The sequence below is a fragment of the Prionailurus viverrinus genome, chromosome D4 (assembly GCF_022837055.1).
Source record: "Prionailurus viverrinus isolate Anna chromosome D4, UM_Priviv_1.0, whole genome shotgun sequence".
Classification (NCBI taxonomy): domain Eukaryota; kingdom Metazoa; phylum Chordata; class Mammalia; order Carnivora; family Felidae; genus Prionailurus; species Prionailurus viverrinus.
Window position 1 is genome coordinate 90,851,770 of NC_062573.1, and position 26,336 is coordinate 90,878,105.

General features: G+C 52.2%; 1 protein-coding gene across 4 annotated transcripts in view; it reads right to left on the reverse strand.

Annotated features, from left to right (window-relative positions):
• DDX31 (DEAD-box helicase 31) overlaps positions 1–26,336 on the reverse strand; it is a 73,086-nt gene that overhangs the window by 27,113 nt on the left and 19,637 nt on the right. The window contains exons 12-18 of one of the 4 annotated variants that reach the window (XM_047831185.1): positions 25,108–25,343; positions 23,993–24,169; positions 20,069–20,128; positions 10,951–11,001; positions 9,210–9,349; positions 4,027–4,108; positions 1,995–2,126 (exon numbers count right to left, since the gene is read on the reverse strand). In XM_047831185.1, coding sequence (XP_047687141.1) covers positions 1,995–2,126; positions 4,027–4,108; positions 9,210–9,349; positions 10,951–11,001; positions 20,069–20,128; positions 23,993–24,169; positions 25,108–25,343 — 878 coding nt within the window. Of the gene's footprint in view, positions 1–1,994; positions 2,127–4,026; positions 4,109–5,217; positions 5,544–9,209; positions 9,350–9,419; positions 9,954–10,950; positions 11,002–20,068; positions 20,129–23,992; positions 24,170–25,107; positions 25,344–26,336 lie in introns of those variants that run through there. The other 3 variants (XM_047831186.1, XR_007146496.1, XM_047831187.1) reach the window with 3 other exon arrangements.

Below are 26,336 nucleotides of genomic sequence, written 5' to 3' on the forward strand. Positions count from 1 at the left end.
GTGTTTTTCAGTTGTCTTCTGGGGAGGACGGTCTAAATTTAAACTGAAGGCAGGGGCAGAGTTGTGTGCACGCCAGCGTCTCAGCCCCGACAGGTGAAACACTCCCGTAATGAGAGCGGGTCAAAGCCCGGAGGCACACCCACCCCTCAAAGACACACAGACGCGGTGCTGGTTAACGAAGCTAACCTGGGACTAGCAGGCCGGGGCTAGTTTAGGAAAACACGTCTCCAATGGCCCATACTCAGCATTCCCTGGTCCGTAAAGCCCTACCGACCCTGGAGAGAACAGCCGAGTGCGAGGGCCGAGCACTAGGACGGAGCGAGGGGGCTGCTGATCTCATTTGAATACCTGACCCTGCACCAGTCTCTTGCTAAGGTCCGTTTACAGGCATATTTCAGAGGACAAAAACAAAAAAAACCAAAAAAAAAAACCTCGTAGAAAAGGCATGTTTGGGTGTGCGCATACTTTGAAGATGAAAATTTCATGCCTATTGAGAGGCAACACATGAGTTGAAGATACTTGGGCTGGATTTTTTGTGGTTGTTGTAAAAAGTTTTAGGTGGTGGCAGTGGTAGGGGAGGTGCCTTTTTCTTTCTTTCTTTCTTTTTTTTTTTTTTGGAAACATGCCCATTGCTAACTTCTAAAGTGTTTTTAAGCTAAACGGAAGGACGGTTTTAATCACTTTATTGCCAAGCTGAGTTCCACCCTCATGCTTCCCTAGAACCATCTGAGTGCTTCCCAGTAAAGTTGAGAGATCAAATTTATTCTCTTTGTAGGTGGGTGAACACTCGCACACCCAGACGTAGCTATATATATTTTATATACCTAAATATGAAATATACATTTTACAGATGCTTCACTCACTCTCTCTCTGTTCACAGAAGCCCAAAGATGTATGTGCCAAAGGGACATTTACAATGGACTTCAATCGAGTGAGAAGAGAGGCCTTACAGTGAGGTGTCTGGCTACGTGTGTAAAAGGCCTATTTACCGAGCTCACGTGTTATCTGTCCGGCACTGGTTCATGGGCTAGACGGAACCGCCTGCATGGAGAACGGCAATTAAAACACGCCGTGTTTCTTATGAGGAACAGAACTAGAAGTTGTATCCAGCATCTACTTTATTCTTTTCACTACTCACGCGGATCACACACACATAAAACACTCTTTCGGGTTGTAGATCTGTGTGACAATTAGTAATAGAGTCAGTTTCACGGAGTTTCCCTTTGGCCTTCGAATTGAAGTTAAATTTGGTTAATGAAACAGGCCAGGTTTTCATCGACACGGTGCCCGGGGCGTGTAGTACGATTAGTTTTCTAGGCTAACCGGTTAGCTTGGGGTCAGTGAAAGCCCACCTCGCCGAGTGTTTTTTCTTTTTAAAAACAAAGCTCACCACTCCTTAAAAGCATCCTACTGGTTCCCGTCCATCAAGGCAGGAGCTTGGGGCTGGGATGAACTGCCACGGCCCAGAAGCATACAGAGCACCGCCCGCCTCGTTTCAGGTCAGCTTCACAGCAACCCACGTGATGGGCACTCTGGTTGCAGAACCACCAGCCGTGAAGCATGGTGTGGAACCCAAGCCTGCCTGCCTTGGGGCCCCGGCCCCTACACGAAGTGTCCCCGAGCCCCCCCCTCGGGCAAGGCTTCAAGGCCGGCCTCGTGCCAAGGAAGCCTCTGCTTCCGTGGGAGTAGATACGCAAGGCCCTGGAAGGCCGGGGGCTGGGAAGCGGCCGTGGCTCGCTCGGGGAAGAGCAGAGGGCACTGCGGCTGCTTGGCTCCCTCCCCGGGGGGGGGGGGGGGAGGGGGCGGGGGGGAGTCCGCAGGAGACGCTCCTTCTGCAGACCCACGTGATGATCAGCTCTCCCTGGACCGAACAATGTGGGCTCGGTTCAGGGACAAACACCAACAGAGTCAGTCCCAGAAACGGTGTAAGAGGAGATCTGACCGAACCTCTACTTTCCTTGTAACTTTCTTGCAACTTTACCGCTTGCTCTTACTTCTGGCCAGCAGGCAGAGGCTAACGTTCGCCGGCACCACAGCAACAAGCACCGGGTTTCGTGTCGCGGAGTCTGGACTCGGAACTCTACATCTGCTACTAGCTGATGACGACGACGAACACCCTTCAGTACCTGTGTCGGGGTTCTCGGGTTATTTCTTACTCAGTCCTCCAATCTCCTTAACAAGAATGCCAACATGATCTCAGTTTTACATAAGAAGAAACCACGGCTTAGGGACGTCCAGTCTTGCCCAGAGCCACAGAGCTGGGGACCCTGAGGCCATGCCCTTAACCTCTGCTACACTGCCCATGGTCCTGGGGCTGTAATGAAGTGTCTGAGGGAACATGAAAAAACCCTTCCTAGAATCTGCAGTAGCTTCAGGAGAACAGCAGCGTGCCGGGACCAACGAGCGTCTGTTTGGTGACTGGTCCGTTCCCTTGACAACAAACTATTAATATGGGATGTTCCAAAGCCTAGCGCGGCAGGGATGTCTTCTAACGAAACACGGTTTAAGACAACTTGTTGATCAACTGAGTCTGTCCCTGCTTCTTTGGTTTATGGGATATTTGTTGTGGCGTCGTCTGTTGACCACGTCTCACCTAGCGAGGGCTGACGTTACCTAACTGAACAGCTAGCTGCTGCCACTGCCGTGCTTTCGTCTGTATCAGTGGGAGCAAAGAGCACGTGCTTTGAAGTCAGGCTGCCTGCTTCCACCGCACCGGAGGCTGCGTCCCTGTGGACGTTTCTTCACCCCTCCGGACCTCAGTCTCCTCATCTGGGAAGTGGGACGAGAGCACCCACCTGGTGGGGCTGCTGGGAGGATTAAACAGGACCAAACCATGAAGAGTGTAGCACAGTCCCGGGCACAGGACACACACTGTGACGGTTTCCCTGCCTTTTCGTTGATACATTTCCTTAGGTTCTTTCTGAACAAGAGGGCTTAAGTCAGGGCCAGTCAAGTCAGGTCCCAGCCCCAGGGACAGTATTGGTCCAAAGAAAGACGCTTCTTGATGCATAAAAGAAACTCTTAATTAAGCCTGATCTATTTGGTCTCATTTTCCAGTCTATGCTCCGACTTAAACAAACCAATGTAAAATATTCAAATCACTAATGTTTCGTAGACAAAACTACATACAGCAACGTGACACACACATATCTGTGACACAGTGGGTACAGGGCTAGAGTGGGAGTGGGGAACAGCCACCTAGCAGGAGGAAAGTCACAGGAGGGCCGCAGGATAGGGTGCCCAGGGTCCCCGTGTGGAACCACATGGATAACACCAATGTCTCCTTTTGATGATCTCAACTTTACTCTTCCTCTGTGTGTGGCACACACATTAAAAAACGGATGCACTGGGGCGCCTGGGTGGCGCAGTCGGTTGAGCGTCCGACTTCAGCCAGGTCACGATCTCGCGGTCCGTGAGTTCGAGCCCCGCGTCAGGCTCTGGGCTGATGGCTCAGAGCCTGGAGCCTGTTTCTGATTCTGTGTCTCCCTCTCTCTCTGCCCCTCCCCCGTTCATGCTCTGTCACTCTCTGTCCCAAAAATAAATAAACGTTGAAAAAAAAAATTTTTAATAAAAAAAAAAACAAAAAAAACAAAAAAACAGATGCACTGCGTGTGTCTGCATGGAGACACAGAGACACCAGTTTCTTCCGTGCTGTCACGGGTGGAGGGGTCAATCAGCTGTCTTTGCTGAGAATCTGGATGGGGGCACCAGGGTTGAGCAGGTAACACTGCCTCCAAACTCACTGTGGGCCAGGACGAGGCCTCCTCGCTGGGAGCCTGCCGCGGCCTTGCGGGCTTCGAGGATGGATGGGTCACCCGTTAACGGGATGAGACCAGAAAACGCGTCCAGGAGCGGAGAGGAGAAAGCACAATCAAGATGTGGCCTCATCTAACGTTCATGGCCCCTGAGATACACACGTCTGCTCAACAGAGGAACTAACTGTCCCACACACAGTAGCCCCACCACCCCAAATCAAGAAGCGAGTCGTGTCTGTTCACCGCAAGCATCATCAATAATGGCACTCACCTGGGTTCCCCGTCGGCTCCCTTTCAAACAACCGTCCCTTGCCAGAACAGACAAAATGTCTTCCACGTGGATCTCAGACACGCTGTAAAAGGAAGGGCACGTCAAGGCAGACTTGCTACCTCCAGCGACATCCGGAATCTCGATGCATAAAACCGGCCTATTCTCAGGCTAACTCCACGTAGAACAGAAACTGCACCTTCACGGAAAGGAATTCAGTTTCCTAACCCTTCAGCAGTTTGGAAGGCGGCAACCTCTAGGACACGACAAGGACAGAAGGGGTCATATTGCCAACACTCTCCTCCTCCCTGGCGACTTTCAAACAGGCTACGTCTGGAATCTCCTCTGTGGGCATCCCACCATCATTTCTTAATGAATCTCAAACACTACAAAGCAGGCCTGCTTATTAATATACTACGCCTTGACACGAGCACATGAGAAAGTGAAGAAAAGAACAACGCAGATAGTCCCTTTAGTTTTATGTTAAAAAAAAAAAAGGCCAGGCCGGAGGCGGGAGGGGAGCGTGTGGCTAAAGGTCCGTAACTGTTGGGGTCAACTCCTCAGGGAAGGCCAACAAGTGACCGCAGCCCCCGAACTCTCTTCTCACGTATCCAGAAGTCTGTCTACCCTCTGACACCTTCGTTATGAAGGGGTGAGGAACAGAGGACCTCTGACGCATGCAGAGCCGTGTGCAAACGGCTGAGCTCAGAATTTGGGCCTCGCTCATGAACAGAAGCCAGCCTGAGCCAGGAGAAGAGGTCGACCCGCCTCGCGGCCCAGCGGCCCCGCGGCCCAGGCCCCGCTTCCACCAGTCTGCGGGCCACAGCGTTCAGACTCGGCAAGTGAGCACACAATCAAGTACTACAGCCTAAGGAAGAAACAGGAGTTGCTGAAAACATACTTCCCAGGGAGGGGGGGGGGAGGAAAAGGGGAAGGAGGAGTTCTGGGAGAAAAACAGATCATAAAAAGATAAATGATTTCCTTGTATGTGGTTTCTTTTCTTTTCTTTTTTTTTTAACGTAACAGCAAATTAAAACACGAATGGCAACCTCTCAGGTGGGAGAAGACAATTCTCCCCCTTCCCCCCAAAGGTTACGCTGACAAAGCTATGAATGAAAATGTCACGTCTCTGACAGCGATCTACCTGAAATGTGTCACCGCTTCCCTGAACACCCCCAGCCCCCGCCCCTCCACACTCTCCCCCCTGTGCTGCCAGCTCACAGCCCCACGGAGCCGTGAAATCTTTTTACAGCAGGAGTCAACCCGAGGAGGCAGAGCACGTACTGCGAGGGTAGGAGTTTGGGGGAAAATGCTCGTGATTTCACAGAAAATTATTTTTCATAAGAGAGAGAAATGCCGTGGCCACTGAATTTGCCTCTTGTTGACGCGGGAGAATCTGGAGGTGAACGCACAGCACGGCACGGTCCTAGCTTTTTCTTTGTTTGACGGACTTGCCTCTGTGCATCACTCGTTTTCTTCAGGAGGAAAGGAAAAGGAACAGAAGGACTCGGAGTGAGATTCTGAAGCAGGGAGAAAGAAACCAAGAATAAGGCCACTTGGAGTCAGGGATACAAAGAACTAAACACACCACAGAGAGGCGCGGTTTTCCAGGAGGCGTGTCTGGGCTGACGCTCGGGCCGGGCACCCCTCTGCCGTGTGTGTCCCTGTGACAGTGCTGGGGGCCGGTCACCGCAAGTGAACAGCAGCAGAGAAAGAACTGGAGTGATTTACAGTTTAAAAGGACCTTCCTCCTGTTCTCAGAAATCGGGTGGCTTCTGAGGAACAAAGCAAATCTACTCTGCTTGTTTATGGTTCTATCGGCAGATCTGAACCGCCCCGCCTTACCATGAGAAGATAGAGAAATAAATTCAGGGACCTGTCCTATGCCTGATCTAAGAGATACACAGTTTGCATTTACATTTTAACAAACCAATGACGACTTTCATTAGAAATGCGTTTAAAAGGGAAGCGGAAATCGGTTAAGAGATTGGCATATACAAGGGACTCCAAAGGACGCAGAAACAAAGTCCTGAGCATTCGGGCTGAGGTGGCAGCGGCCCAGGGCGCCTGTCTCCTGCCCCGTCTGCTAAATTACACTGTCAGGGCGAGGTCCACAGTGCTCGGCGTCTGAAGGCAGGCAGCAATTTGTTGTGATGGCCCTTGCTGCCGAGCGCCTCAGCCTGCCTTCTTGAATCTTCCCTGTAATTCATCAGCCTTCCCAGCATCCGGCTGCCCGGCTCCCAGGTTCTTACGCACAATACATACACACATCTTCCTTCTCTTTTTGGTTTCGTTTTTTTCTTTTTTTGGAATATTTAGCAGAGTAACTTTTGGTTCAAGTCTGCTTGTTGCCACAGCACACTTTGTAATTATTTCTTCTTAGGTGTAATTTTTTGAATGAAGTACAAAACAGCTTATATATAGATACCCAACACTGATCTCTTCCTCAGACACAAATCTGGAAGCATCATTCTTGGCTGCAACATTGTAACTTAGGTGTGATATTTTGGGGGGGGGGGGTTGGTTATATCAGGCCCACAAAGCAGGTTCAGGTATAGAAGCTTCAGCAGGTGCATTTTCAGGGCAGAAACGAGCAAGGCCGGGCCCCTCCAGGGCTCTTTCCCCCTCGAGTAGATGTTCACTCCACAAGAGACCCAAATCTCTTCCTCTGGGTACTTCTGTCTTCATGCTTCTGAACTTCCCCCGCAAGTCCAAATATCGCGAGTCACTGGAGTCTCGGAGCGGTCTCCTGAATGTGAACATGGGATGCCGGATTTCCCACCAATGCTGCTGACACAGTTTTTTCCAGATGAGACCATCACACAGAACGACTGTACTCTTTATATCTTCAAAATACACGTGGCTATTATTTTCCCATTTTAATTTAATATGTATTCATTTTTGAGAGAGAAAGAGGGAGAAAGAGAGAGGGAGAAGGAGGGGCAGAGAGAGAACCCCGACAGGCTCCACGCTGTTGACAGAGCCTGACGTGGGGCTCGATCTCATGAACTGTGAGGTCGTGACCTGAACCGAAACCAAGAGTCAGATGCTCAACCAGCTGAGCCACCCAAGTGCTCCTCTTTTCCCTTTTTAAATTGAGGCTCTCATCTGAATCTTTCAGAGCAATCAGCCTCAATGCGTTTGTTAAGGAAACCTGAGGGCAGGGGCATCTGTGCGGGTAACTCCGGGCTGGACAATTATCATGTGACTGCAGGACCGATGGCACTCACTTTTCCGAGCTTATTGCGTCCAAGTGAATGAGCGCGGGCAAACATCCAGGAGCCGCGAACAGGAAGGAACAGGAAGGAACAGAGGGCGCAGGGAGCGTGAACTTCTAAGTCTAGAACACAGGGTGGGGGGGAAGCAGCCAGGGGATAAGAGGCCGCCAAGGTGAAGGGACTATTTGTCCTCCCATGGACGACAGCACACAGCTCTGAAAACGCGTTCTGAGGCTCGACAAGTCCCTGTGCTATAGGAAAACAGCGGCAGTGCCGTGACAGGTCCCCAGCCTGTGAGGACGGGGTAAGAGACAACAGGAAAAGGGGTTACGTCCGTGGGTTTTCATTCAACCCCCCACTTCCAGGGTACAGCTGCCCAGTGGCGTGCCACCCTAAGACCGGAAAGCACCGGAGAGAACAGCTGGCCATCCTGAAGCTCCAGGCACTCAGAATCCAGCCCGAGAAGTTGTTATTGGTGAAACGTGATTGACCAACTGACCAACAGAATTCCTCTTACAAGTAACATCAAATATGCAGTCTCCCTGAAACAAATAAAACCACTCTTTCGGTGGCTACATTGTTTTAAGATGAGACATTAAACGAAAGGAAAACCCAAACGAGTGTTAGTTTGGCCCACTCGAAATCACCATGAGGCTCCTGCCTCCCCAACACTGAAGGGTGTACACAAGGCACATTTCCTGAGGACGCCCCAGCCCACAGATGTTCCCACGAGCAGGCCCAAGACTGCCCTACTAGGTCTGCCCAGGGTACGGGGAGGGAGGGAGGGTGGGAGGAAGGAGAGGGAGGGGAGGGGAGGGAGGGAAGAAAGGGAGGGAGGGAGGGAGGGAGAGAAGCAGGGAGAGCTCTGCAGGTGGGGTGGCCCCAGGCAGCTCTCTGAGTGGGCGGCCTGCACTTGGTCCCCAGGCCAGGTCCCAGGCAGCCTGCCTGGGAGCTGCGATGCACATGCAGAACGCAAGGACCCTGCCAGCTCTGTACTTTAGACCGAGAGACCGTGGTCCTCTTGCTTCATATGACACGTGGGGCTGCGTGAGGCAAAGCACCGGGACAGGAGGCCCTTGGGCTTGGCTGGTGTCACAGCTGCTGGTTCCAAGCAGCACTCGGGTGGCCATCGGGGCTCCCGCGCGTGGCACGAGTCGTGCCCTACCTTCCTGGGCACACGCGCACGACTCTCCCCGTGCCTTCTGAACCACGCTCCGCATCACCGCGCTACGTGAGCAGGAGAAATTCTCGAGAGCAGGCCAGTGTGAAAACCGCACGCCTTTAGCAGTCTGTTACTAGCACTGGTTATTTCAGGTGCCGGACGCCGTTCGGAACACGTTTCTGCAGCCCAGGCGAGCCCCTTCTGCCTTCCTCATACTCAGCTCGGCCAGGTCGAGACGCTGTTCTCCGTCTTCACTTTGCTGGTCTTTCCAGAGCGAGGTCTGGGTCCGCGGGGGCCCCGACTGGAGTGACGGCATGGCGGCTGCGAGGCTACGCGCGCACCTTAGCTGCCCCCAGAGATTTCCTCCCTGGGTTCATCTTCCTGGTGGTGGCGGGCTTTGTGATGAGTCACCAGCATTCTTTTTTTTTTCTAGGACACATCACCTTTAGAGGCACAGAACGTTGTGCGCAAAAATAAAAACTGAATGAAGCAGGTCTTCAGGAAGCTGGCTGTGAGGGCTGTGCACACGAATTGTACAGAAAAGGAATAGGAAACACGGACCTCTATCTTAAAGAAAAACCAAGCGCAACAGATCGCTCCGTGACTTTGTGTGGCAACGCAGTGAAAACTGTCATGTGCTGACGGCGTGAAGGGCTCAGTGTTCGCCACTGGCTATTCTGGGACCCATTTAGAGATCACAAGGGTTAATGGCTCTTCGTCAGCTTACAAGGCCCATCCGCTGTAGAAAGCGACAGAAAGTTAATTAGGTGAGATCAGCTGAAACCGCGTTCAGGTTTCTGACTCACTTGATTTTGTGAGAAGCCAACGAGTTGACATATTCTGCCTCCGAAGGGGCCAAGATGAGCAGGCTGCTCCCACGGCAGCCAATCCGGGCGGTTCTCCCGATCCGGTGGATGTATTCAGCAGGCGAAGACGGAGCGTTGTACTAAAAAGGGTAACAAAAATGAAGGCATTCACAGATCAAGGCGTTGCCATTAATTGGAAGTGCAATACCCCTCACCTGCCTCCAGGTAGCCCAAGAATTAAATCCCGGTGCTATGGTTACCCTCACACAACCCCAAGGAGAAGCCACTCAAGCCTGAAAGCCCTGCCTTCATTGGAAATAACGAGGCTCAGACACGAAGCGTGAACAGCGGCCAAGTTCCCGATGAGCGGGCGCCTTCCCGTCCCAGTATCTCCTTTGTAATTTTGCTTCTCCACAGGTCTCTTCAGTCTCCTATCTGCATCTTTCCACAGAGGTGACCGTGCAAGGTGAACACGGAGGCAGGTGGGGTAGGATGACCGAGTGACCTTGGCCGGCAGACGCGGCGGTGAGGCTGAGGCCACAGAGGCCTGGACGGGGTCAGGAGGAAGGGGCTGGCTAATCTAATCAGAGCTCAGCCCTGCTGCCGGGCGACCGGGAGCCGGTGCCCACCATCTCACCGCAGTGACACCCAATCCCAATGGAACTGGGAGAGCTGCGCGGCAGCCGTGAGGCAGGTTCCCCTCTGGCAGGACTTGCTTCCGTTACCGGGGACGGCATTCCTGACCTGGGGGCGGTGAGGGGCAGACTCTAACTCAGCAGAATGCATTATGCACAGCATTTCATATTTTCTGTGGCAGTAACTTTATCATCACAAATAGGAACTGACCATATTCCATTCCTCCTTGTTTTTTTTTCTTTGCAGCTACACAAATCAAAGATCAGAGGCCCCAAATGAACAGAATACACGAGGATGTCAGACATGTGAAAGTAATCCACCTCACAATACAGAACAGCTCTAAACGATCAAGTTTATGTGTCTGCCCCGTCCCCCACATTAAAGTTACCCTGCTTTTTATCTTTATTTTGCTGTGTGGCCATCAGGCAAGAAACCACAATGCCTCTAGTCCAAAAGAGGCTGTCTTCTGCAGCGAGCAGATCAGATTTCCTAGCCAGTGACAGGCATGCAATTCCACTAACACGTGAATAAACCATGACTCACGTAAATGGGGCACGTGTCCCCTGGCCCCCACACAGAAAGGCTTAAAAATACCATTCTGCAGACTAACGAAAAGAAAAAACAAAACTGAAACCACTAGACTCTAGTGCTAACACCTGTGCCCTCTGGCAAAGCGTCTAAGGCTAGAGGTGTGTGTAAGATGTTGTCAGGCCCTAATTGCCCCCTGCAGGTCAATGCACACGGACACGGCTCTCAGGACAGGCTGAGCCATCTCCTTCCGGACACAATGAGGCCTCCCAAGGGCCAGGGTAATTCCTGTTATTTTCAGATTGCTGAAACTTTGTGTGTGACATGCGTCAGTCTGGGAGCAGGGGAGTCTGCCCCTCCCTCCCGCAACTGCTCAGCCTGGCCGTTTCACCGCAGTGGCTAGGTGGGCCGTGTTAGGGGAAGGTCCTGGAGAATTGGGCAGATAAGGCTGGTCGTTGCCTGGTTACCGGGGCAACACCCGAGAGGCTAATAATAATAATTATTCCACTTAAAGCCAGCTCATCTACTCACAATCGCTTATTCCTGCCTTGAGCTCACACCTTAACTGAAAAATTACCTGAACAATCCACGTGACTTGAGGGAGATCCAAACCCCGAGCTGCAACATCCTTTAAAACAGAAAAGAATATGGCTTACCACTGAGGTTCTGAGTCTTTTTAAGGCCATAGATCTATCTGATAATGTAATGCAAACTATGAGGGCTCACCACCCCCCCATGTGCACAGGTGTATACACACACACACACACACACACACACACACCCTACATACAACTTCAGGGACCCACTGAAGTCCATCTGTGGTTAAAAATTCTAACTTAGACCAAAAAAAAAAAAAAAAAAAAAAATCTAACTTAGGAGGGGGGCGCCTGGGTGGCTCAGTCGGTTAAGCGTCAGACTTCTGCTCAGGTCATAATCTCACGGCCTGTGCGTTCGAGCCCCACGTCGGGCTCTGTGCTGACAGCTCGGAGCCTGGAGCCTGCTTCAGATTCTGTGTCTCCTCCCTCTGCACCTCCCCCACTTGCACTCTGTCTCTCTCAAGAAAAAATAAACGTTAAAAAAAAAAAAAATTCTAACCTAGGGGGTAAGCTCTACAGAACATGTTGGTGAGGCAGTCACAAAATGTTCACCCTACTAGGAGAACATAAACCGCATGTTTGCTCAAGAACTTAAGTCTTCATTTCATCAGTATGTCATGTAAAAATTCTGAGAACTTCTAGCATGGTTTATTACTTTTACGTTTTATCTGAGAAACCACTCTATGGTAGATGAATGCATTGGTGGGTCATTATCCTCACCCCTCCCCTGTCAGCGATGCCCAACAACGACAGGGCTTTGAGGCGCATGTCTGAAAGACCACCCCAAAGTGCTCCCTTGTGGAGGTCAGTTGCCAAGTATTTACTGAGGGCTCATCAGCCTCAGACAGCAGTAAATATCAAGTCATGTCCCACCTCTTCTGACACTTAAATTAGAACCCCAGCCACAGACTTAACCAGACACGAAAACCGTAAAAGCGAAGGAGACGTAGCTCTTTTCTTTTCAGCTGGTTGCCGCCCAAAAAGCAAAGGCTTTCTGCTCTCCAGTGTCTGGCCGTTCTGGCAGAGGGACGAGAGTGTGGGCACCTTTCAGTTTTCAGGGACAAGTGACGCTGGGCATTCATCTTCGAGCACGACCGTCACGACAAGAACATCCCCGGTCAACACTTACTGAGCGCTCACCATACACCAGACTCTGCAGCATTTCGCCTGCGTCATCCTGAGCGATCTCCGAAACAACTCCTACCCCCACTTGACGGACAGAAAACCAAGGTTCAGAGAGATCAAGCAGCTTGTCCGGAGACACACGGTTAAGACGTAGAGGCAGCCCTCGAATCCTGAAGCCGCTTTACTTTTCCAAGGCCGTAGCCTACCGTTTCACCACCAAAAAGATGCCGCATCCCTCAGAAGCCGCTGGTAGGAATGCAAAATGGCATAAGCCCCTACAGTAGGAAATTTGGGAATATCCCACACAACTACATACGCACTTGCCCTTTGGCCCAGATGCAGCGTCACTTCCAGAAATCCATCCCGAAGATACACTGGCAAGAATACGACACGCTTCACGCACAAAGCTCCTGATTTTGGCAGTATGTGTAGCAGGCCTGGAAACCTCCCCCATGTCTAGCAGGGCTAGGCCAGGTGACTAGAACACGGCAGCACCTACCCTCCGCAGCAGAGTGTGGCACGGCTGAAGCAGGATGGGGATTCGAACGTGCTGGCACGGAGAACCTCTACGATCTGTTCTGGGCGTGCGGAGGAGGCTTGTGTGTGCGAGAGGAGGGAAATACAAACACGTCTGCTTGCATTTCAAGAAGAAATGACGGAGGAGAAACCCCAGAAGCTTACAAGAACAGTTCACCGGGAGGGGCAGGGGCTGGGCGCCGCCCACAGGGGCAGAAGCTGGACTCCCTTTAACGGACTGTTACGATTTTGACTCTGAAACAATGTAAATGTTTTGACATAATTGGAAAGACAACGAGCTGTCAAGCACCGTAAGTACTGGTGATGCCTACGATGTACTCTCGCCAAAAACGAAACCAAATCTAACCAGGTGTGCAGCTCCCAGCTCCTATTTTACAGGAAACGTCGGGGAGAGGGGAGCACGTTGGCCGGACCCGGAGGGCGCAGGAAGCCACATCCCGCACGCGAAGTATTCTAAAGCACCAAGTCTGGTTTCTTCCAGAAAAGAATCCACGGGCCAAAAAAAAAAAAAAAAAAAAGCAGGTACCAAAAACGAGACATTAAATGGATAGACAGTTAAGTGGAGAGATGAACCGAGAGATCAACCGGGAGCCCACACCTGGAAGGAGGCCCACCCGAACTATCAACCGCGGTTATGTCTGGGGAGAGGGATTCTGGTGATTTTTACGTTTCTTTTTGCATTTTCCTGTGTTGCTTGCTTTGTCTTTCTTTTAACAACGAATGCATATTATTTCCCCCCGAAATCTTTGTTTAGAAAAACTTAAACCAAGGAGCACTTGCACATCCTTCATCTGGATTCATCAACCGCCAATCTGTCTGCTGCACCCGCTTTCTCTTTCTCCACACACACGCTTCTGAGCCATCGGAAAGTTGCAAATACCATGGCATTTCATCCCTAAATACTTTAGCACGTACCTCCTAAGTAAAAAGGCATTCCTCTCCGTGATCACAATACCATTAGCATACCTAAGTAATTTAGTATTAAATAATGTTATTTCCTGATAATCGTTTCATATTCAAATTTCTCTAACTGCACCTAAGGTTGACTTTTATAGTTGTTTTCTTTCCCAACCCAGGAACTGATTCATCGACCAGGCATTCTATGTTTATTATATCCCTCTAGACTTCCTTGATCTAGAATGATATCCCTGCCCTCAGTATTTACTTACTTAGCTTTGTGATAACTCAATTTTGAAGAAGCCCAGGTGTCTTGAAGCACCTCCCAGAATCTGTATTTGTCTAATTGTGTGTCCCCACGGGAAGGTTCGGGTGGAGCCTTCCGGCAGAAAGACCTAAGGGCGGAGAGTGGCTGACACCAGGAGACACGCGAGGGCAATCTGTCCTGCACGGGTGATGCTGTGCTCGGTCCCCTGAGGAGTGGCATCCACCCACCAGCTCTCTCCACCTGAAGGCACCCTCCTCCTTTGTAACCAATCAGTAAACTGGGGAGTGGAACTTGGAGACCGTTTCCTAAATCCTTTTGCCCACAAGTTTTAGCACCTGGCGACGCTGCCGGTCTGCCTCGCTGTTCCTCCGGCGGCTGCAGACGCAGGCTTTCTAGCTGGCGTCCCCTTCTTCCACTTACCGGTTGCCATTTTTCCGTCAAGAAGAGCTGGCCTTCCTCTCCCCTTAAGTATCACTAAGGATTTACATACGTAAGGCTTTTCTGGAAACCAAGAATCCTATGCAAAGTTTCTGTAAAAAGCACGTTCAACCAACTATTCCCTGTATCGCCCAGGGTCAGAGGCAGGAGCCAAGGAAGATCTTGTCCCACCATCATCTCACCCACCGGCAAGGAGCGCTGAGGGCAGGTCAGGAATTGTCCGCCTTCACTCTGATTACACCTGGGCTTGCTGGAAGTTTCCTCGGAGTGGTGGCCAGGCTGCATTTATTAGGTACTAAGCGGAAGTTAACGTACCAAATCGTGTCAACCACCCACCAAGTGTTTGCAGACAGCTCCCACTGCCCGGAAAACTGAAGGTGGATGTTCCCGAGCTGATGCCTTTGAGAACACAATTTAGAGAGTTCTCTATCTTAAAGGGAAGCAGACATCGCTTTCTACGCTAACCACAGTTGATGTCTTTAGAAAAACTGACGGGTTCTTAAATCTGCTAAGCTCTTGTTAAGAAATGATTTATTTTATTTAAGTGCTCCGCAGTGGGAGATGCACGTAGACAGTGGCTGTCTGAGCTTTGCAGACACTTTGTAAAAAATGTAATGCTCGTTGGTTTAGTAAATTCAACCAAGAAACACAGATGAAACTCTAAAACAGCAGGTGATGTTCGTGGAGCTCACTGAGCACAAACATACCGAAATGGGGAGGAAGAACGCCAGCGGCCTTCCCGGGACCACTCGACATTCTATTTTCCGCTCGGGGACCGGCCGAGACACCATCTTCCCATCGAGCACTGCTTTATGTCTTAGGGAGGGGGGGACCCTCCCTGACAGCCACCACTGCTCAGGCTTCCCTCAAGCTGTTCCTGCAAATCCTCCTTCCTATCCTCGACCCGGGATACCGTAGGGAACGGGACAAAGGGACAACCTGCGTGGCCCAGGGACAGACAGAACTGAACTCCAGCCTCCCCGTAGCAGCCACACCACCTGGGCAAGTCGACGCGGCTCGCTGACCCTCAGTTTACCCACCCATCCCGTGGCTATAAGACCCACCCTGTTGATCTCAGCTCACGGGGTGGCTGAGGAGATCGAACGGGACCGTGTTTGCGCAAGTGTGTTGAGAACTACAAATCCAAGCATTTCATTCCACGACGAAGGAGGAATCGACACGGTGGCAATTAGGAGGTGATCTGTGTGCCCGCGCACCCGACCCGGGCAGAGGACCACAGAGAAGCCGGGATCTGCTCCATCCTCTGCAACGGTGTCCGCTGGGGGTGCCAGGTCCACAGGAAACTGACCTACGTCTCGGCAAAGGCTTCGGTTCTCTGCCCCGCTTAGAACTTAGACCCAGCCCAACCGTATTCCTTTAAGCTAATTAGGGCAAAAGAATTGCTAAAGTCAGCTCTGAAAGACACTCAACAGTGAGGCCGTGAAGGCCCGGGGCCTGACAATGGGCCGCCTCCACGAGACCGAGGAGTACAGATGGAAGGCAGCTTGCTCAGGTGCCAGCCTGTCAGTTGGATTAAAATGACTCATTTATTTACCCAAGAACCTCACAAAGTGCTTTTACTAACAGGGAGAGGGGGCCTGCCGGCTCTCTGAGCAAGGGACGTAGCAAATTCGCCTCCGCCGCCTTCCCGGCCTGCCAAAAGTCATTATTGCCGTGTGTGGAAAGCCATCAGCAGGGTACAGGCCCCCGTTGTCCGGGTGACAGATTGGGCTGCGTAATCAGAGGAGGAAGGAGAGAGTGCAGAAGCTGTCAGAGGCGAGAGAGCTTGGCTGGAGCCGCCAGAAAACTGGCAACATGAGTTAGCGTAACCGAGTAAACAGCCAACCATCTCCAAATGATCTTGCCATTAACACGAATGAAATAAAGTGGAAAAGCTAAACTTTACCTCAAAAGCACGCCCCAGAGAAAACCACGAGAGTCTACATGTGTTGTCGGTGGTGAAGTGACATTCCCGTGACTCTCCTGGCCTCATCTCCTAGCCTCCTTTGTCTCCCAGCCCCCCCGGGCACAGTGGAAATTCCCCAGGAGGAAGGGAAATTAAGAACCGCACAGACGTAAAGGTGTGCTTCAAGACAAAAAACAAATTGAGAAGGTGGAGGAAAGCAGCACAGGTTCGGGGTCTTCTGAAGCAAGCACGTGCCCCACAACCAAGATCTAGTGCGGCGGAGAAGCAGCCAGAAGACCAAGCGAGGCCGGGGGGTGCCTCTCTGTGCCGGGGAAACGGTTACCGTGCTCCGTATCCATGGTACCCACGGATGGCCAGGGAGGGCCACATGTACAACAATGGAAAAGTCCAGCGTCGGCCTTAAAACCAGAGGCAGCTCGGGAATATCATCTTCCAGTTACTCCGTGGTACATCCCTTTATCGACCGATCAACATAACAATGGTGTTGAAAACCACCTTCCCCACCTCTGGTTTATCAGGAGCTCCGCACCACAAGCAGGAGGAAACATTTTGTAGATGATCTACTATCTCCTATCTGACTCCTTTGACTTCTTAATTCCATTCGGGAAAGTGGGCTTTTGAACTTTCAACCAGCTCCTTCCCACTAATCCCTACTCCCTTAACTTGGCTTCTTCTCACATCTACTTCTCTAGAGGACACAAAATTCCATTCTGAATGTGTAAGGACCTCTCTCACAAACTGGTCTCCCCTGCCCCAACTGCCCTTTCGCTTCTGCCTACATTTCATGTCACCATGGGCTCACTTGTTTGTTGAGAACCCACAGTACACAAAGCCAGGTACCAGGTCCTGAAGGTTGTAAGAAATTAGAAAGGTCCTTGCTTTCAGATGTTTATAATTAAGACGAAAGAAAACACACACACACACACACACACACACACACACACACACACACACGTCCTGGACTGTTCCTAATAACAGAATAGACAGGAGGGAGGGAGGAAAATGGATTGGGGGGAGTGAATTTTGAAGCAGTAACTAGCATAATTGTGAGTTTCTGAGTGGTTACAGCACAGTTCCCAACTTTTCATACAGACATTCAGTCTTCTGGGCTCGGTAAAAGATCTTGGGATGATAAATCAAAGTGGCAAAAGGTACGGTATAAAGGGGAGGGAAAATCCCCCTGCAACAATTAACAACACGATTGCTCTTTATCAAAAGAAGCCAGTTCTCCATCTGCCTTGTCCTGACGTGGCCCCCGTTCCTCATTAACACTAAGGAGACTCCCGGAGAGCATGCAGAGGGCCTGGCAAGCAACAGGCTGCTTAAAAGGATGCAGTGACAGCGTCGCCCCAACCGGGCCACGATCTACTGCAGTGGGCCTCATGTGCCTACAGCTCTCACACACCAGAAGCTTCAGGCCAAAGCAAACAAATGTGGCGGAAGCGGGAGGAATTCTGAGGGTAAGGGAGCAGCTCCTCGTCACCAGGGACTGCGTGCTGGCTCCCTGGCTTCCAAACGGCAGGAAGTGAGCCCCCGCCCGGCTCTCCTCTGGTAACCTTCGCTGCAGAATGAAGAAGGGATGGGGCTGGCGGAAGATCGGCACGCTGGAAGGCTCCTCGACAAGCCAATGAGCACACACCAAGAAACTTGAGTGAAATCAGACTGGGGGCAAGCGCGAGTTGGCTTTGCGCGCGGCAGCCGGGACCGGTGAGGGGCAGAGGGGTGCCGGGGCTGGTGGGGGGCAGAGGGGTGGGGATGCCGTGCCCTGCCCAGGCAGTGGCGCTCTCTGTTTGGCCGACCTCACTGCAGGTATCAGCCAGACAAAACAAGAAAACTCATCATAGGCTTCCGACCCCACTGAGAATTACCTTTTAAAAAGAACGACCTTTACTTCCACGTAAACCTACTGGAAAAAAAAAAAAAAAACAACAAAAAAACCCCCAAAAAACCAAGACCAAAACCAACCAAAACACTGAACTTCAAATACCTGGAATTTTCTTTGAGACCCAGAGCTCACCCACGTCTGAAAGAAACACCAGGAGACTTGAGAATTTTCCACCAGGGACAAACCCAACATCTTAAGGGTCAAAGATAAAAACATTTTGCTCTTATCGCAACTCAAACTCCAACACAAAGGTTCCTACTGTCTTTTGTTTCAATACAGACGACCTGTAATGTTCACCCTCGGGTACAGCACAGATATGAAAAGTGAAGCTGTTCCCAATGAGCAAGGGTACTAACCTCAGCCTCTTCCAATCTCCAGAAAAAGGCAGACATTGGTGGTTCTCAACACTGTTTCTTGGGCCCCAAATACCCACCCACTCGGTTCACAAATCCTGAGTGCCTACGGCACACCTGCTCTGTCCCGGCCACCGGCGTGGGACTGCAAACCACACAGTCCACCTTTAGGGGCTCGTGCTCGGGGTGGGGGAGGACACCTAGGCCAGGTGTGGTGGGTACTGTGCGGGGTGCGCTGGGAGGGCCTAATGGGGAAAAGTGGGCCCTGGGAGTGCACTTCCTGAAAAGCTGAAACTGAAGCAGAGACCTAAGTAGGGCTAGTGCCAGTCAGGGGAGGTGCCCCAGGTAGGGGGACGCGGGTACAAAGGCCCCAAGGCCAGGTAAGGAAGACGAACACATTCAGGAAACCAAGGCAGGAGCCTATCTGGCCGAGGCCAGCAACAAGGGGGAAAGTGGAGGCTGAGGAGACAGGAAGAGGTCAGGTTCCAGAGAGTGTCGTTAGAGACGGTAAGGATTTTTGACAAACTTCTTTCCCAAGCAGATCTGGACTCATCCTCACTTTAGCGCTGGCATTAAGAGACGGTTTAGAGCAAACACCAGCATCTGATTTATGGATGGGCTCCACAAAGGGCAGGGCCACCTGGTCAGACTCAGTGCTCCTCAGGAGGCAAGCGTGCCAGGAGTGACCGTGCCCAGATCCGGACGCCCGGGTCCCCCGTCTGCCACACCTCGTGTCAGAACTGGCACACGGTGATAAACGGGTGACTGGGTGGCCACCTTGTGCGTAAGAAACCAAGCTGTACCCATTCGGAAACCCTGAATTTAGAAAATAAACAACACCTGTCACCTGAATGCAGAGCAGGAGTTCCTTAAAAAGTAACTGTGTTAAAAAGTGAGGCCTAGACAGGTATCCAAACAGCTAACAGTTTTTGTCCTGCCCAGCACCTGCCCACTGGATCGCCCAGTCAGCAGTGCGATGTCACCACTGCACACACGGGGACTTCTCAGATGAGCTGGGGATTGAGTCACACCATCCGGGAGGGCACCAGGAGAGAAGGGGCTTTAATCGTAGGAGCCAGTGACAACGGTGGTGCCGTGAAGTCCCAGAGAAGGGGGCACGGGAGATAAGAGTTTTCGATCTCAAAAGAGCACGAGACCCATCATAAAGGCCAGCTCTGCACTGAGGGGGCGGGGGAACCCCGAGGGCCGGGGCCGAATGACCTGGCCCCCGAACCGCAGGGCTAACGATGCTTTTAGACAACAGCAAAAGAAATCTGTCCAAGCACATCTATCTTCCTTTTAAAGAAGGCTCGAGCAGAGGCAAGTGGGGCAACTCTGTTGCGAAAAGACTTTCTCAGCTCTAATTACTCCCGATAGCTGTAATTTACACATTTTTGGTGGATAGAAATCGCCAAGATTCACACATTTTCAGACCAACAGCTGCCACTATTAGTGAGCAAATCGGCAAGACTTCTGCACGGTGGCAGCCGGCTGTCTGTGGCACGGCCAGGGGACGACCAGAAGTGCAAGGCGACCAGCCACACCAAGAGGCCTCGATATCCCCGCTCTCCGTGGGGCTGCCTGCAAGGCCAACTGTCCAGAGGCGAAAACCCGTGACCACCATTACAGAAACTCTCGGCCCCCACGTAGAGTACGGAATGGTACGTACCGTGCAGAGGAGGATGCCAGTCTTGGAATGTGAGAATTCTTCAAACACTGCTGTTCTTTCCTACAGAAACAAGGAAAAACAGGGGCTTACAACCCTGAGGTCAGTCCCAGCAAGGCAGGCTTGGATTCCCATAACCCCCCACTTCCCAGGGCTCTGTCTTCAGGCATGGAGAGGCTTTTCCAAGAAAGAGAAGCAGATTCTTCACATCTCATCAAGACCCTGTCCTTACAGGTCTGGACTTCTCAGGCTATTTGAGGGCAGCACCCCTCAGTAAGACAGGGCCAGGGTGGGCACACCCCTCGGGACGGCCAATACCAAGAGCAGGCAAGGCCAAAGGCCGCAAGTTACTGTACCCCAGGTTCCCAACTCAGAATTTATTCTAAGCACGAGGTCGAGAGGAATAAAGAACCACCACCTTTCCTACAGGGAAATTTTCTTAAAAACTAATTTTAAAGAAAATTTAAAAATTACAATCACCACGTATCTTAGCTATACAAAACTGTATATATTTTATAAAAATTTCTTAAATGTCTATTTATTTTGAGAGAGAGAACGCGCGCAAGTGAGCACAAGCAGGGGAGGAGCAGCGAGACGGGGCAACATAGAATCCGAAGCAGGCTCCAGGCTCCGAGCTGTCGGCACAGAGCCCGACACGGGGTTCGAACCCACGAACGGTGAGATCATGACCTGAGCCAAAGGTGGACGCTTCACTGAATGAGCCACCCAGGCGTCCCGGAAATTATATATATGTTTTAAGTCAGAGGAAGAAACGGAGATCACCCCAGCAAAGCAGGCCACCGCCACGGGCCACACCCTTCGCAGGCACGTAAACACGTGTTTTCTCAAATGGCCGCGTGCTCCTTCCACTGCTACCACGCTGTCGTGTCAGAATAGGGACACCCTCCTGTGCCAATCGACACCCCGAATCACATCGCCTCTCGTGGCTACCGAGGCTTCAGCCGAATGGGCACCGTCGTCCAACACCCCGTCCCTGGCAGCTGGGTTTGTCTCCAACTGTTCGCTCTGGCGCCCAATGTTGAGATAGACACCCTCCGAGAGTGTCTGCTGGCTACGTATTTAATTATCCCTTTGGGCCAAAACCCTAAAGGCCGTCCTGCTGCACTGAAGAGCGTCCGCTCGAGAGGCTTGCCGAGGGCACACTCAACGTGGGTTAAGTCACAGCACTGCGAGATGAGACTTGGCCGTGTCCGTCAGGGACAGGAAAAGGAACATAACCAAGCCACTAAAACTTGGAAAAAGGAAAAAAGTGAGGTCTCACCTTCTCAGTGAGGTCTGGCCCTCCGTGGCCCACCGTGCCACTGGGGCGCACCTCATTCTGGTCCTTCACCTGCATGTCATTCCGTCACGTAACTGGAACCTCCAGGCACACCTCACTTAGGACAGTGGGTAACGACAACCAGCACGAGGGCTACCGAGTCCCGGAGAGTGGCCTACGCCCCACGCGCCTGAACTTCACCCACTCTGCACGACAACCCTAGCAGTCGTACTATCACCACACCCATTTCCAGATAGAGAGAGACACTGAGGCACAGAAAGGCGGAGTCACTTCTTGCCCAAGGGACACACAGCAATACCCACCCCCAGGGAGTCGTGTTCCAGAGCCAGTGCTCAGACCCTCGAGAGGACAGCTGGATTTGCCCAGCGTGCCGCACGCTCTCTGTAAGGGTCACTGTAGAGTCAAAATCAGAAAATAAATCAGAAAAGTTCATAAAAGCCCGTAAGGCACATCCTACGAACGACGTGACACATTCAGATTTGAGGTAAGGAGAAAACGACCAAACCCGGAGCTTTCCTCACAGCTGTCACGCAGCCACTTTTTTTTTTCTTTCCTTTTTTATGTTTATTTATGGGGCGCCTAGGTGGCTCAGCTGGTTGAGTGTCCGATTTGGGCTCAGGTCATGATCTCACAGCCTGGGAGTTCGGCCCCGTGTCGGGCTCTGTGCTGACAGCTTGGAGCCTAGAGCCTGCTTGGGATTCTGGGTCTCCCTCTCTCTCTCTGCCCCTCCCCAACTCATGTTCCCTGTCTCTCTCTCCCTCTCTCTCTCAAAAGTAAACATTAAAAAAATTGTTTTAAAATAATAAAGTTTATTTATTTTGAGACAGCAGGAGCAGGGGAGGGGCTTACTCTCTCAAAATAAACAAACATTAAAGATGAAATGTTTTAAAACAAAACAGATCCCATCAACTTTTCTCTAATGCTCATAAATGTGGTCAGGGTCACTTCGACCATCAAGGAGCCCAAACCAAGGTCACGTAGAGCCGTGGCCAGGGTGACGAGCCAGGCAGACGGGAGTGGGACTATTTTAGCTTAGCGTGGGACAGGACACTTGGCCAGTAACTCGAAATACAGAAATATTCCTTCCCACCTTCTGCCCCTGTCATGAGAAGGCCGGGAAGGCTAAACACTCACTACACGAAATAAGCAGAACGCTAACCGTTCCGGAAAGAGACAGTAGTAATAACGGCACCTACGTTCGTGGAGCGCTCAGCACCAGGCCCCGTACTCAGCACATCATCTGCGTTGACTGAATGAACCTTCACACCAACCCCATCAAGTGAGTACCGCTATCACCTCCACTTTAGCGACACGCTTTCCTGAGGTCACACCGCCAGTAAAGGCAGAGCCAGGACGAGCGTGCAAGCAGCGCGTCCCAGAGCACACGGCTGTGAGCATCCTGCAAGACCAGTGCCCTCAGAAAGTGGGTCGATCGGACTGAGATCCTTTAACTACAGAGCCTTTTGCACGATCAATGCACATCTTCTGAATCCACACCCGGCTCCCTCATTGTCCTCACGCCCACCTGGCACAAGGCCTCTGGTGAAGAAGACCGAGAGGATGAGGCAACGAAGCTTTATCAAAAACCAAACGCTCTAAATGGCATTAAATTATGGGATCAACAGAATCCACCGCATCAGGGACCCTGAAGTTCGTAACATTCACAAGGGCCGGACGATTCAGGAAATTCCATCTGGTCCCGTGGGAAAGAAGCAGCTGGGCCCTTGAGTGACCTTGAGCACGCTCACTTTTCTGAGCCTGCACACTCTTAAATTATTAAACTGACAAAAGCGAGCACGAGAAGGGGGCTGGACCTGATGGCTTTAACGTCTCCCTCAGCTCTAAAGGTGTGTTTTTTACAAACTGGAGCTAGTCAAGCCTTGCTCCGATTCCCGGTTGTCCTTCCCTTGCCCTGACTGAGCGCCCGGTCACCTCCTTCCAGGACAAGATGGCTCCCACTAGCAGGGCCTGCTCGTCCGCCTTCCACGCCGGCGCACGCCTCACCCGGCTCCCTGCCCATCGCCTGGACGGAACGAGGGCTGCGCCGCTCAGAACCTAAAACCGGGAGGCGTGACTCTCTCCCTCCTGAACGGCAGTATTACTCAGAGCTGAGACACAACTGAGACCCCGAAGCCCCTCGCCCAACCACGGTGTTAAGAGTGAAGGCGCTGTATCTTGTTGACAATGACAGCAGTCGCGCTCAGCAGTACCATATGGGATCCACAATTTAGCTCCATTAATGCTCTTAATTTGAAGACATCAAGCCCTAATTACACACTGGGTACTAAAAAGGCAAAACCCTTCCCTGGTGCCAGCTACTTAGTGGTACTCTGTTGCCTTAACAGCTGGTTGAGGCAGACTCGGGCCAAGCCGGGCCGCGAGCTCTCTCAGGTGGAAGAGGGCAGCTCCCGGAGCAAGAACACCCGGGAACAAAAGACGCCCTTGCCCGCACCGACGCGGCCGTGCGATCTGTCCCCAGGTCCAGTGGGTCGCCCGCCCGCCCGAGGCTCGTCCCCTCCTCGCCCTGCGGAGTCCGAGGCGGAAGCCAGAGCCGACCCCGAAAGGCCACGTTCACGGTCGTCAGACTCGGGCCCGCTCCCACTCCCGGGGACGGGCGCGAAGCTCACCTCCTGCTCCATGTTGCCGTGCAGCCGCAGGAATTTGAATCTCGTGGAGGCAGATGGCGGCTGCCGTGACACGGGGGCCCCTGAGCAGGCTGGCAGGGTCCGGAGGAAGAGGTGGTAATAGAACTCCACCAGCTCACAGCTCAAGAAAAAGATGATCATCTTCTGGTCTTTCTCAAGCTACGTCGGTACCGAGGGGGAAAGAATCACCACACGTGTTTAAGATTAGGTGACCCTGAAACAGACTACTTCTCTAAAACACGTAGTCGTGCTGGCCCGGATTCGGAAACCCAGATGACGGACAGCTTTGAATAATCCAAAAAAAAAAAAAAAAAAAGTACCACTGATGCAACATACGCTCCAAAGAGTAGATGAAAGGAAAGTGACACGGCTACGACTTCGGCCAGGCTTCCCAAATCTGAGCGGCGCAGGTGCGCCGTGGACCGAGGCCGTGCGCTCCCCTTCTTCCCACCCACCCGTGGCTCGCCACACGTGCCCCTGCCTGGCTGGGGCCCCGCAGGCGTAGGTACCTCTGAAGCTTCCTCCTCGAGCCCCTACACCCACTACTTTCCCACAGCCCAGAGGAAGTTATCACGTGTGTCCAGTAAGCACAGAAATGCCCGAATTCTTAGAGACCAGGAGCACAGGCTCCCGTGTCTGCCTGCATGCAGCCGGTTTCTGCCACCTGTGATGCTCCTGGTCCTCCGTCCCAGCAGAGGATTCAGGTACACTTCATGTCGAATGTGACAGCTATCACTGACCTCTGGGTCTTTACCACAACCCCAGGATGGCTGACTGGTAAAGTCTGCATTTGAAACACAGTTACAGTGGAAAACGTGTGTGTGTGTGTGTGCACGAGAGAGAGAGAGAGAGAGAGAGAGACAGAGAGAGAGAGAGAGAGAGAGACAGAGAGAGAGACAGAGAGAGACAGAGAGAGAGAGAGACAGAGAGAGAGAGACAGAGAGAGAGAGAGACAGAGAGAGACAGAGAGAGACAGAGAGAGAGACAGAGAGAGAGAGAGAGAGACAGAGAGCGAGCGAGCATCCCTCAATTCACTGCTATCAACGCCAGACACAGAGAGAACAGGACCTTCTTCCCTCAACTGAGCTGGTCCCGACCTTGCACTTCTGCAGGATGAAGGCCGCCAGGGAGACGAGCTTCAGTTTGCTGGGAACCAGCGTCACATGCTGATCAAGACTTCCTGGAATCGCGAAGCTGTCCAGCTCATCGTCAGGCGGTAGAGGAGAAACCTCGGGAAGTGTGCCTCGCTCCGGGTCAGACTGCCCGTGGTGCTGATCCAGGACAGATATCCGGACCGGATCGAGCAAGCTGATATCAGCCAGCCGTGTCACACCTTGGAGCAAAGGTGAGATAGGCAAACACCGTGAAACCAGTCCCGTGTGGGCACCCCACACCCCACGTCCCACGCTTATGAAGAAGCTCCTGTGGGCAATACCTGGGCAGCAAGATCTGCCCTCTGGTCAATCGGCGGGGGCCGGGGGGGGGGGGGGGGCGGCACTGCTTCCACACCTTCCACACCAGCATTTCTAAACTCTGGCCTAGGCAGGCCACTGAAAGGGACAGGAGCAGCTGTCTCCTCCCCACCCTGAAAGGATTCTACGCTCAAGTAAGTTATGAAAACCCTGATAAAAGGGTGTCACGGGATTCCTTAATCACAGGGTGTTGTGGGTTTACAAGGCTTCTCAGGATCTTTGCTGTGCTCGCATGCACCATGAATTTCTAAGACAAGGAAGAAATATGTGGCGTTTCCCAAACTTCTGAGCACAGAATCATGGACTTTCTCTTAAAATGAAGGTTCCTTAAGATACACTTGGTGAACTGGTATGCGTGTGCTGCAACAGGGCCAGTTTAACAAGCCAGACCTGAGAACGTGACAGCGGGGCTGTGTTGTGTGGGTGACTCTGGTGGCTGTGACTTTTCCAAGCCGTAGGGCCCCATCTGTAAAGGAGAGCTCAGAACGTCCATCTCGTGAGGACGGAAAGACAGAAAGGAACTTAAAGAGGTTCAGGGCTCTTCAGCAGAAAGGTGGGCTGAGAACACTCACCATAAAAAGCTCACGAAGCCTCTGGGTAGACGGGAGTCAGCCGTCACCTTTCCTCCCACCCCGCCACGAGCACCGGGAACACTCTCCTTACAGAGACAGCTCTGGACCTGCCCTGCCCTTCCCCCCCACACCCCGGGGAGCATGGCAGGGCCTTGCATGACTGGCAGAGGGAGGCTGGGCCTGCAGGGCAGGGGTCCGGAAAGGCAGTCCTTCAGGGACACCGCCCTCCTGACCCTCTATCCCCATCGCTGAGAACCACCGCGGGCAAACAACGCCCATCAC